The sequence below is a fragment of the Rousettus aegyptiacus genome, unplaced genomic scaffold, assembly GCF_014176215.1.
Source record: "Rousettus aegyptiacus isolate mRouAeg1 unplaced genomic scaffold, mRouAeg1.p scaffold_m13_p_6, whole genome shotgun sequence".
Lineage (NCBI taxonomy): Eukaryota > Metazoa > Chordata > Mammalia > Chiroptera > Pteropodidae > Rousettus > Rousettus aegyptiacus.
Window position 1 is genome coordinate 16,090,717 of NW_023416309.1, and position 12,196 is coordinate 16,102,912.

At 49.3% G+C, this 12,196-nt stretch overlaps 1 protein-coding gene across 2 annotated transcripts in view; it reads left to right on the plus strand.

Annotated features, from left to right (window-relative positions):
• The first annotated feature begins 2,926 nt into the window (after positions 1 to 2,926).
• LRRC20 (leucine rich repeat containing 20) overlaps positions 2,927 to 12,196 on the plus strand; it is a 72,283-nt gene continuing 63,013 nt past the window's right edge. The window contains exons 1-3 of one of the 2 annotated variants that reach the window (XM_016121073.2): positions 2,986 to 3,055; positions 8,374 to 8,616; positions 8,736 to 8,880. In XM_016121073.2, coding sequence (XP_015976559.1) covers positions 8,799 to 8,880 — 82 coding nt within the window. In that variant the 5' untranslated portion in view covers positions 2,986 to 3,055; positions 8,374 to 8,616; positions 8,736 to 8,798. Of the gene's footprint in view, positions 3,056 to 8,373; positions 8,617 to 8,735; positions 8,881 to 12,196 lie in introns of both variants that reach the window. The other variant, XM_016121072.2, reaches the window with a different exon arrangement.

The following is a 12,196-nucleotide window of genomic DNA, read 5'->3' on the forward strand; positions in this document are numbered from 1 at the left end:
TTAGATGGGAAGTGGCCCCCATCAGGGCTGTCATTCATCAGAGTTGAGCTACTGGCACTGTCCACAGGATAGTGTCCCTTCAGCAAGTGCCCTGAGAATTTATCCTTCTCAGCAAGGGATCAACGCTCTAGGAAACAACAGATAACAATTTTGTCATTGCACAAGAGGTTTCCTAACTGATAGACAGTTTACAAGTTGTCAGCCATCAACAGGGGCTTCATTTAAGTCCTGGCAAACAACTGAGCCTCTCTCTGTTCATAGATGAAGGGTATACGGCTTTCAGCTCAGGTGACCAGGCTTGGACCAGGGTCCTACAGGACCCAGGCCTCCAAAACTGCTCTGGATCTCTCTGGAGGAGACTGTTTGGGCCCAGCTGAACTTCACTCAGAAGACTTTTGCACAGCCCTATCTTTCTGAGCCCCTCCTTTGTTATTCTGAAATTGAAGGTGACAATGGATATTTTGTGAGTGAGAGATAAAATTTTGCCAGTTGATTGTAGTCAGTGATACCTGTAAACATTTGCTGAGCACCCATTATGTGCTAGGTATTGCAGCAATATTTATTGGGCACTGCAGTAGATTGCAAAATGAGCTGCACTTCTCCACCCATCCTTGGATCCATGTCCTTTGTATCCATGTCCCTTGCGATGTGACTTTGTTGTTCCTGCCATCAGAGGACGGAGCCCATTTCCCCGCCCTTGGACCTGGGTTGGACTTGTGACATGGGTTGGTCAATACAACTATGGAAGTAATGTAGTGCCAGTTTTGAGCCTAGACCTTTAGAGACCTTGCCTGATTCCGCTCTTGCTCTTAGAACCCTGCAGCTCCATGTGAACCAGCTGGGCTAGACTTCTGGTGACCCAGTTATCTCAGTCAACAGTTAGTTACCTACCCCCACACACACTCTCCAAAGCAGAGGCCTCTGGCTGCCTAGCCACTGACCCTAGATGCATGAAGTAGTCCAGCTAAGATCAGAAGAACTGCCCAGCTGGACTCAACCTAAAATGCTGGTCCATAAAATCATAAACTAAATAAATAATTATTGTTTTAAGCCCCTTGTAAGTTTTGGGGTGTTTTATTATGCAGAAATAAAAGTGCTGAGTGATATAGGCTCTTACCGTGTGTCAGGTTCTAGTCTATTTGAAATCAGGAAGTTTGGGGAGAAAAGACTTGTGCAGAGATGGTATAATAATGGGCATGATGAAGTAAGTGTCCTGGAGAAGCAAACACACTAAGAATAGAAGAGGCGGCATTTGAACTGGGGAGGAGTCTTGTCCATGTGCAGTTGGAGGTCTAGGAGGAAATTCCTGGGAGAGGGGACTGAGTAAGATAAGGCGTGAATTTGGGATACCCCAAGCTGGGGCCATCAGTCAGTGGTATTTACTGAGCTCTTACTATGTGCATGGAAGCACTGTCCTGGCTATCTCAGGTTTGTATGGCCTAGCAGGGTAGAGAGAAGACATTCACTTGTGAAAATCAGTCAGAAATGTGAAGCTGGTTTTAAATGAAACAGAAGTAGCAAAGGCTGCTTTGTCTAGAGTAATAAAGATCTTGGCTTGGGTATGACAAGACCTGATCCATTCGTTATTTATATCTGGTACCTGGCATACCTGTGGCAGTGATGACGCTGGAGAAAGGAGTCAGAAAAAATGGCTTTTCTGGCATCCTCATGGGTAACCTCTCGAGGGCATGGTCTCTGTCTGATTCATTTTGGTATACTCCAAGACCCAGCCTTGCCTATAATAGGCATTCAGTTTTGAAAGTCTTTCTTTGGAGATGTTTTTAATTCCCTTCCCTTGGGTCCTACTCTACCATTGTATTAGTTTTCTAGGGGAATTGTAACAGCTGGGAGACTTAAAGCAAGAGAAATGTATTCCTTCACAGTTCTAGATGTCAGAAATCAAGGTGTCAGCAGAGTTGGTTCCTTTTTAGATGCTTTGAGGTGGAATCCTTCCCTTGCCTCTTCCTAGTCCTTGCCCACAATCCTTGGGGGTCCTTGGCTTGTAGATGCATCACTCCAATCTCTGCCACCATTGTTACATGGTGTGTCCCTGTGTGTCTATGTCTCTTCTCATAAGAGCACCCGTCACAACCTACACCATATGACCTTATTATATCTGCAATGACTCTATTTCCAAATAAGTTCATTCTGAAGTACTGCGGATTAAGAGTTCAACGTACATTTTTTGAGGAGATACAGTTCAACCCATAACATCCATCAAGACCTGGGGAAATGTGTATTCCTTATCTGACTGCCCCAGTCACCAGAGGCAGAATTATATTCTTTCTGCAGGACTCCCACATATTTAATAAACTTTTTTGTTTTTTAGAGCATTTGACTCCGTCGTTACTAGTTGAGTCAGGGGCCTCATCCATAGAGCCTGAAGAGGGTATATGGTGAGTCCTCCATAAATGAAAGCCTGTGAAACGGCTCCCCATGTATTAATCCTCAGAATGACCCTGTGAAACAGGTATTTATAGGTTTCAATCCCTATTTTATAGAGGAGAACCTCGGGGTTTAGAGAGGTGAAGTAAAAGCGTAGCCAGAATTGTTGTCTCTAAAACCTTAATGGGCGCCTGAAGGCATCAAACGAAAAGTTTCCTATTTCCCATTTTCATGTTTCCCAAAGTAACCAGATCTGGCTAATTCAACTCCATTCCCTTGAGAAAAAAATCCGGAACTTCAGTCATTTGTTCCCGTCTACCTCCCCCCTCCCCCCCTCCCCCCGCCCTCTCAAGCGTTTTCCCTCCACAAGCTGCACACAAAGCAGATCCACCCTGCCCACGAGAGCGCGCGGGCCACCTTTCTGCGCGCGCCGCTCCCGGGCGCGGCTTGAGGACCCGCGCGCTGCTTGGTCGCGCGCGGCCGGGGCCCTCCAACCTGCTCCCGCCCAGGCTCCTGTCCTGGCGCTGCGATTGGCCCGGCGACCCAGCGCTCAGAGCCCGCCCGGCGCGCCCCTCCCTGCCGGCTCCAACGTTCGGCTGTTGCATGGGGCGCCGCCGGCGGCGGAGGGAGCGTGACTGCGCTGCGCAGGGCGCTAGGAGGCATTGTCGCCGTAAGTGGAGCAGAAAGCAGCCTGGAACGGGGCCCCGCGCTTCGTGTCCCGCAAAGTAAACGTAGTCTGAGGCTAAGCTCTGGAGGGGCTGGGGGAGAGAGAGGGAGAAGTGTCCCCGTTTCTGCAGAGTACCCTCCCCTCCCCCAGGTCACCCGGTGTAAAGAGCAGCGGTGCACCAGCTGTGGCTTCTGCAGTGCCCAGGGTCCCGGCGCCGCACCCGTTCTTGCTTGCAGACTGCATCTGGACCCGAGGCTCGGGGTAGTGGGCGCAGAGGTGCCCGGGAATAGGAAGCTCGGGGACACGGTCCCGAGCGGGCCTCCATTCCCTGTGGAAGGGTCCCCTATTGGGAGTAGCTGTATTTCGTCCCTGAAGCGACACTTTCGGGGTTTGCTTCCGCTCTGGGGAGCTGCACACGCCTCCCGCATACGCCTGGCAGTATGCGAGTCCTCGGACCTTAGCGATGGTAGCGTTCTCTCGCGTTCCTGCTTTATTCTCCCCAGTCCCCGCCTGCCGGGAGAACGGAGGGCAGGCAACGAGGAGTCATTGGCTGCGGGTGCCGGGGGGTGGGGTGAGGCGGGCCTCTTGCTTCAGGCGCGGGGACCCTGGCCTTCTCCACCCCACTCAGGCCTGAGAGGCGTAGCCGAAGGGTTTTTAAATGCTCATAGGGAAGCGCGAGAGTGCGCTGCGAATCCCGTGGTTCAGAAACAAGGCGCCGGCCGATTCTACTCACGCCCCAGCGGGCTCCTTTCCTTTGGATAGGAAACTAGGTCAACTCTATTTTGGCCTTGAGGGGGCCTTCGGAGCCACTTGGGTATGATCCGGCCCGCCGGCTCTCACCTCCCCATCCGCTTCCCGGCTTGGCGTGGTCCGGAGGACCCGCCGGAGCCAGCGATGGGAGAGCTTGCACACATGGCTCAGGAGGCTCGAGTTGTCCTTCGGAGCAGCTGCCAGGCTCTAAAGTTCCCAAGTGACCACACAAGTAACTAAATATAGGAGCAGCTGGTGCGGACGGGGGTGTGCAGCAGCTCCTTTGCACAGATCTCTGGGTTCCAGATAAGGTAGAATTCTCACTGGTGAGGGCAGGAGCCGTGGCAGGGGTCTGCCTTCAGGGTTCGAGCAAAAATCACCCCCTCCCAGCATCGTATCCGGTAAAACCAGATTACAGATACAGGAGGGCCTTATTGACAGCTCTCACAAAGCAGGGCACCTTTTTTTTTTTCTTCTGGCATTTAGTTGATCATATCCTAACTTATTGGCAATGCCTTGTGTGGTAAGTGCTTAACAGTTTGCAAAGACCTCAAAAGTTCAATAATTTACTTCTAAAACCAACCCAGTGAGGATCATGGTATATTTATTTTGCAAATGGGACTGCTCACAAAACTGATGACTTTCCAGAACTCTGGTTGGATTCGGCTGCTCACCTCAAAAAACTTTCCATAGCTCCCTGCAGAGAAACAGAGGACAGACTTACAGAAGGGCCGCCAGCTCCTTCCCCTAGTCATCAGGACACACTGTCTGCCTGTCTCCCTCTATCATCATTTTGGGTACCCCTGCTCAGCCCTTGTCTCTGTTCCCTCCTCCCAGCCATGCCATGTGCCTTCATGACAGAGGGCACACATGCTCCTAGGGTCTGGTGTCATGTTCCTACTAGCACCTGGCTCATTCTGCCTCTTGTCACTGAGTCTCCCTTACCCAATGGGAAACTCATTCTGGCCCATGCCCTGTCTCTGTACCTTTACTTCCTTAGTATATCTCTTGTAGGAGGTGCCAGAGAGGTGTCTGTTGGATTTAAACATTTCCTGGGACTATGATACACATTCTGAGGAAAGCGGAGTTGGGGGTGTATGGAGAGGGATAAGTGTTGTTGGGACAGCAGCAGTGTGGATACAAATTTGGACCCTGTCCCTAAGGGTCTCCAGGATTTGGAGTGATTTTCTTAAAATTTTCTAAGTCTGCCCTTTAGTGCTTGGGATCAGCTGGGGTCAGCAGAGCCATGGGGTTGGGATGCTCCTGTGGTTTCCGTTTCTCTCTTTTGGGACACTCTCTGACTTTCTGCTACCACTACCCCTGCTCGTAAGGTTGACCAAATGCCTTAGAGAACCCAGAACTTGGGCCTGTGGAGTTGTCTTAGGGCCTTGTATTTGGGTTCTGGTTCCAGGACGACTGCCTTGCATGCTGATTGCTCCCACCAGCCAGCGTGATATTTCTTTTATGGGGACTGTGTGAGATTGAGCAGCCAGAATGGTGCTGACACACTGATTTTGGTTGACTCGAATTGTTTATATAGGGTTTCTGTATTCATAGAGGTGGTGCTGCCTACGAGGATTTGCACACAGTCAGAAGTGGGTCCATAGCTCTCTTTGTCACTTATGTGTGACTCAGACAATTTTTCACTTTCCCCCGAAAGAGTTTAAAACAAAAGAACAGAAGAGCAAGCTTTCTTTATTTCCTTTCCTCCCCCACCTTCTTTTTCTCTGGGCTCTGGTTACATGCTAAATAAATTCTTTTTTTTTTTTTTTTGGTCAAAAAGGCCAAGTGTTGGGTTGAGGCTGAAGGGAGCAGTCAGTGAAATTGGACAACCTTGCAGGAACCCTTTTGGGGACCCATTCCAGACTCCCATCATCCCAGGTTTATTTTCCCCCCAATTCCAGGGTCGTCTTACTCCATCTTGGGTCCTATACCACATGGGGACTGACCATCCCCCATTTCACAGCCTTGCCTGTGCCAAAGAGTGACAGGCCTTTGCCATCTGACCTGGGAGAGGGATTGTCATCTGGACTTTATCAAGGAATCCTCCTTTGGTGGCAGGGTAGTTTCAGGTAAAGAGAAGATGATTTCCTAGCCAATTAGCAAGGGTGATGATTTTAGTCAGCAGGAACCTCTTGGGAGTCTAGTGCGCATCTGTGCTGTACACTCTGGAATGTAACTTGCTCCTCTTAGTGACTTGCGCCGATTCCCAGACTTTATAGGTTGCTCCTGTTCCTGCTTCGGATTCCATTCTCTGACCATTCCCTGACCCACACCATAGGGCATCTGACTGAGCTTGCCATCAGGAGTGAGGTTTTTAATCTACCTATTTTTCATCAGTGGGCTCTATGGCCTAGGCATCCCCACCCCCACCCCACCTGGTGGCAGATAGCAGAATTGCAGGCACAGTGTGAAAGCAGCCTAGACAATCCCAATAGGGTTAGCACAGACCCTGGGCAGCTTGGAGATTTACCTTTCCTTTCCCTACTACTGTGAGGCTAGGAATGAGTCTGTGATGTTCTTTAGAAAGCTATTCCTCATAAGAACCATGAATCAGAGTTATTTCCTGTATTCTTTCTTTATTCTTATGCCCTATACCTAGTACATGCTCAATACATGTGTGTGATTGTTGATGATAGATATTAGAGATGGAAAAAGGAGGGAGCATGGTATGGTAGGAAGACTTGGTTTAAGAGTTAGAAGACCTAGATTTTTTGTTTTCATTCATCTGATTTGTCTCCCTTCTTGGGTCCTCAGTTTTTTCACTTATAAAGGGATTAGACTAAGTCATAAAGATTCTAGCAACATTGCTGTGACTCCAGTTTAGGGGGATGATCTTAAAGGTAGCATGGTGAAGGTTTTGGGTCCAGTTTGCCATAGTCCTTACTCTTCCCTACTGTCCTATCCTGGCCCACTTTGTGCAAGTTGCCCACCTGGCACCATTAGGCATTTAAATTTATGACCCTTCTCATTTAGGCAGCGCCTTAGATTTGTTGAGAGAGTCAATTGAGTTGTATTTAGATTTGAAACCCAAATGATGGCTGTTCATCATCATCACCATTGGAGGGTAGTAACTGAGTATCTGTTTTCATTATGTGGTATAAAGTGCAGAGGAAAAACATAGTATAGATCTGCTCCCTGCTCTAAGCTGCCTGCAGGCCAACTGGGGAGACAATTATGTATGTTTTAAAAAGATTATAAACAACTCATTAAGTGCTACTGAAACTGAGGGAGGAGAGAACACTGAGGCCTGGGGTAATCAGGGAAGACTTCCTGGAGGTAGAAAGACGGAAATTGTACTCATTCCTCAAAGATGATTCCACTGAGTTGTTTGTTCAAAGTCACATGGGTATGAAATGGGATTAGATGCTGGCATAATGTCTGCATTTTTACTGTCTTATCCTCTCAACTGTCATTTATTGTGTACCTATATGTCCTGGGTTCTGGACTAGAAAGGTTTATATATTTTGTTCATCCCTCATATGAACCCAGCAAGGTAGGTATTTTATTACTAGATCTCCTACTTGGATGAGGAAACTGGGCCTCAGAATAGTTACGGCACTTTTCCAAAGTTTCTCAACTAATAAATGGCAGAGTTAGGCATTAGACCTGTCCTCAAAAAACAGTCTTTTCCCCCACTGTATCATGTGTCTCACACCTTCAATGTCAGCGTCCTTGGTGAGATGCACATAGCTACTGAACTCTCTCGTAAGCAGACGAGTAGGTTTGGCTGGTCCCCACTCAGCCTTGCCTGCCTTGCCTGTCAAGTTGAGCACATGGAGACTTTTTCTAGGCATTTGTTAGCAGCTCTGAGTATTACCCTTACCCCCTTTTTCTCTACCCTTTACATTCTTCTGCCTTTGACCCTCAGAGTGAGTTCATTGGAGCTCCTTGGGCTGCGTGTGGACTGGGATTGAGATCTATGGGCAAAGAAGGACATTGGCATTAGCCTCAAGTTTATTCTTTTTGTGGGGTGCTACAGCTGGTGGTGTGGGTGACTTGTAAAGAAGTGAGCACTGAATGTGGAGCTCAGCTGAGCTGATTATTGTCACTTACTTGCTTTGATCTTTGCCAGATCATTTAGTCGCTCTCTATGTCTCAGTTTCTGTCTCTAATAAACAGGGAGTCGGCAGCATTTTTAGAGTCCCTTATGTCTTTAACACGTCATAATTTTTATTGTGTTCTTCATCCTTCTTTAAGCGTGTTCTCCCTCAGTGATCCAATTTTTGTTCTCCTATCTTCTTACCCCATCTCCCTCTTCCCTCGGGGTCTCGCAGATAAATTCAGCATCAGGCTAATAACCAGGTCTGTAGGCTAAAATGGTAACCTTTTCTCCATTTTGATACATGGGAAAGGAATTCTTAGGGTCCACCCACCCACCAGACTGTGAGCTTTGACCAGGCAGGCCTGTGTTTCATTTGCCTTGGTGTCCCTACTTCCAGACATACATAAGGAGCCTGGCAGAAGTGGGGAGGCGAACGGGGAGCTGAAGGGACTGTCTTGGGGGTTTGTGGATAGGGAGCTGGCTCCGAGGCTGTGAGATGGAGGGACAAGTGTTTTTTTCCTTGCAGTTGGCTGTGCCCCGCCTCCTCCTCAGTGCTCCACCTATTAAGTGAGTCACAGGCAAGTGCGCACCTGAGTCCTTACACCGCCTGGCCACTGGATCAGGCTTTGGCTCTGTGTCTGGTGAGGTCGCACGTGCCAATCCTCCCAGGAAACCGGTAGGGCCGGGCTGCCTCAACCTCTGATGGGCAGATCAGCTGCTCCGAAGGCCAAGCTGGATGTGGCCTGGGCTCTGGGCCCCGCAGGAGGAGGTGAGTGGCCTGGGGCCCTCCCTGCAGGCTTCCAGCAGCCTGGGTTCCTGGGGAGGGTGGATTCAGAGGTGGGTCCCTGTCTGGTGGGCGGGCACTTCACAGCCTTGTGTCTTCCCCAGGCGCAGGCCCACTTGTGAGCAGCAGACCAGCCTGGTGGCTGGCAGCAGGACACCCGTGTCTGCATGCTGAGAAAGATGGGTGAGGCGGTGGCCAGAGTTGCAAGGAAGGTCAACGAGACGGTGGAGAGCGGCTCTGACACCTTGGGTGAGTGAGGACATGGATTTCCAATTGCAGGTGCCCCGAAAGTGGTTTGTGAAATCATTTTGGAAATTAAATAGAAAGAGAAGATGAAAAAGACAATTTGGCACCCCTTGTCTTGAGGAGCAGTGTTTTATGGCTTTTATTTCAGGTGTGTTTAGTTCGTGTGTATACTGGGTCCCAGTGTAAAACTTACTATGGGTCATAGTTAAAGAGGTTTGAAAGACACTAAGTGAGGGGTTTCACCTGCCAGGAGCATGTCTGCCTGCCCTAGGACTACGGATGACTCTGAGTGCATATGTTTCCTTGGACCACGTGACAATAGCTGGCACTCCTGAGTCATCCCATGTCCCAGGCCCTATGCCGGTGCGTGAGTGTTGCCTTATTGGATCTTTACAACCTCCCTCTGATGGATGATCCTTTCCAGGCCTTGACTAGCCACGGTCTTCAGATGAGGAGATGAAGAGTTCGGGGAAAGTGGGCTTTTTCTTGTTCTCCCAGCTAGGAAGCCTCTTTTTGCTTAGTGTTTCACTTGAATTTTATCTTATATATTTTTTTTCTTTGAATTGGTCATAACATAGGTAAATATCCCCTGGATTGACTATCTTGCCATGTGAAAGATTAGCAGTGTATACAGTGCAATTATGTGTGTGTGTGCGCACATGTGTGTCTCACCCACTGGATTGTAAATGGCATCTTAGAGCCAGAGGTGTGTTGTGGGAACCCAGAGAAGGGGAACACCGTCCTGCCTTGGGGGCGATTGTGCAGGTGGACAGAGTGGGATTTGAGTTGGGCCTTTGGTACACAGAGGGGAATTTCACAGGCAGGTAGGGATGTGTGTACCTGTCTTTCTGTAGGGATGTATGTGTCTGTGTCTGTCTTTCTGTCTCACAAAGGAGCATTTCCGTAAAGGCCTTTGCCTGAGCAAAGGCTCAACGACTGGAAACCTCGGGTGTTTCTTTGGGTAGCTGTTGCTCAGGGTGTGTCTGGAATGTAGGCTTCTAGGGCAGGGGGTGGTGGCCCAGGAAGTGGAGGGACACTCAGCTTTCAAAATGAGCATGGTCAGCCTCTCTTCCAGGAAGCCCTCAGCCCTACCCTGTCCACCCCCTGCTCCCTTCCTTCTCTGTAGCACACCTTCACTGCCCTTAGAGGGCAGAGATCCTGCAGTCTTTTACCCCCCACCCCCACCCCCAAGAGGCAGAATGGGGTCTGGCACTTTGTAAGCACCTGGAGGTGTTTGCTGAGCTGAGCTAAGGTAAGAGAAGCATCTCCTCTGTCAGCAATCAAACTTAAAGATTGTCATTGGTTTTTGAGGGAAGGCTCTGGAGGAAGCCTTCAAATGATGAGTAAAGGAATTCCAGAACCCAGTATTGGTCACTAATATGGTTGTACTCACCCCAGTGCTCAAGGCTCTCCACCACTAATATGGGGCCATATGAGAGAGGATTCCTGGAGGTAGCAATGAGGAGGCAGGTGTCCTAGGCAGGGGTAGAGCTGCACCTTAGCTGGAGGAAGGGCCACTGCAAAGATGCTGCTTGGCATAGGGAGGTGATGAGAAATGGCGTTTGGCAGATGGAGAGCCTGGAAGATTGTGTTGAGTCTAGGAGTCTAGCCTTCAATGTCTGTGAACCAGGGATGGCAAATTCAGTCACCTCAGCAGGCTTGTAGGGTTTCTGTAAACTGAAGACTGGACGCCCCACCTGGAGTGAAGCACATAGGGAAGCTAGGGTAGGGCAGGCTGTGACCAGCCCCTCTGCACTGCCTGGGGGCCATGCCCCTTGAGGAACCTAAGCCAGAGCACCACAGTACCTGGGACTAGAATCCTGCCTGTTTGGCACCAAAGGCTAGGTACTGTCCTCATTATGCTCCCCTGGGGTTGGGGGCAGATGGTTGGTGATTGCCGGGGTTGTGAGCACAGCAAAGGTCTAGTCACTTTGGGAGAGGACTTAAACCCTTTAGCCATGGTGGTCCTGGCCGAAGTTCAAGACTTTCATGTGTCATGTGGTGGTGACGGGGGTTGGACGATAGGGGGCTTTTCTACCTCTTCAGTATCCGGAGAAGAAGCAAAATATCAGACTAGGGCTCTGTGGGTGCTTGCAGTCCTGACCCTTGGCAGGTGGAGCTTATTAGACTCCTATAATCTGAGGGGTCTCGGGCTTAAACAGTTACTACATATTGAGCACCTGTTGTATACAAGGTGCTGGGGGCTCTCGGGGCTATGTGCAAGAGTCCTGGACCTGAGACTAACCCACCACCATGAGACATAGAGCAGAGAGTGACACATAGCCCCATGCCTAGCCATTTTGGACAGACCACAGGTGGTCGTACCTCAGAGGTGAGAGAAGTTGCTGGGTGTCAAAGTAGTCTAGGAAGGGTTTCTGGAGGACGTGGGAATTGAAGGGGGTCTTGAAAGATAGATGAGGTAATTCAATGTGGTTCTCATATAAAATAGCAAACAGTCTGAAGCAGCCTAAACAACCAGTACCACAAAACTGCTTAAATAAATTTCATTACAACTATACAGTGCAATTTATGTTGCCATTAACGGTGGTGCATAAAATTTCATCATATGCTTGAATAAAGACTGGCAAATTCCCGTATATAAAGTAAATTGGAAAGAAATAAACACAAGGATCCCAAACTATATATATAATAAGATGCTAATTATGTTAAACATGTATATGTACTTAGAAAAAAATTGGAAGGAAATAAAACAAGATGCAAATGGAATTTATAAAATACCATTCTGCATTTTTTGAATGTTCTGTGATGAACATATTGCCTTTATAAGCAGAGAAGAATAAGTTTTATTGGAAGGACCACCTGCTACTACAGAAGGTAGAAGTAAAACACATTTCCTAACAAACAAGAGTGACCCAGCTAGCGCCTTCTCCAAACCCCTGGCCCTGGGAGTGGAACGGGCTCTCCTCGGCGCCTCCTGTGTGCAGCCCTGGGGAGCAGCCCAGTGGGATGGCTGTGGAACAGCCACAGGGGTCTCACTGCTGAGTGGCCTGGGAAGACCTCAGTTGCAAGCCGGCTCTCACCTTGCTTAGGGAAGTAACCCTAGTGTACATCCCTCGCCCCCCAGCCCCCACCCCAGGCACTCGTGGATGCACCTCCCGAGCCAGGCTTGCTCCTCCTGCAACCCGAGCTTTGGATCCTAGCCCTTGTCACCCTGCTCCAGGCCTCTTTATTTCCTCCCACCCCAACTCTGGTCCGATAAGTGGGCTCCTTTCCACCTGGCCCTGGTCTGTCCTTCAGCTCAAGTTGAAGCCTCTTTCCATTAGCCCTTCACCTCTCCTAAGCATCATCTTAACTCTTC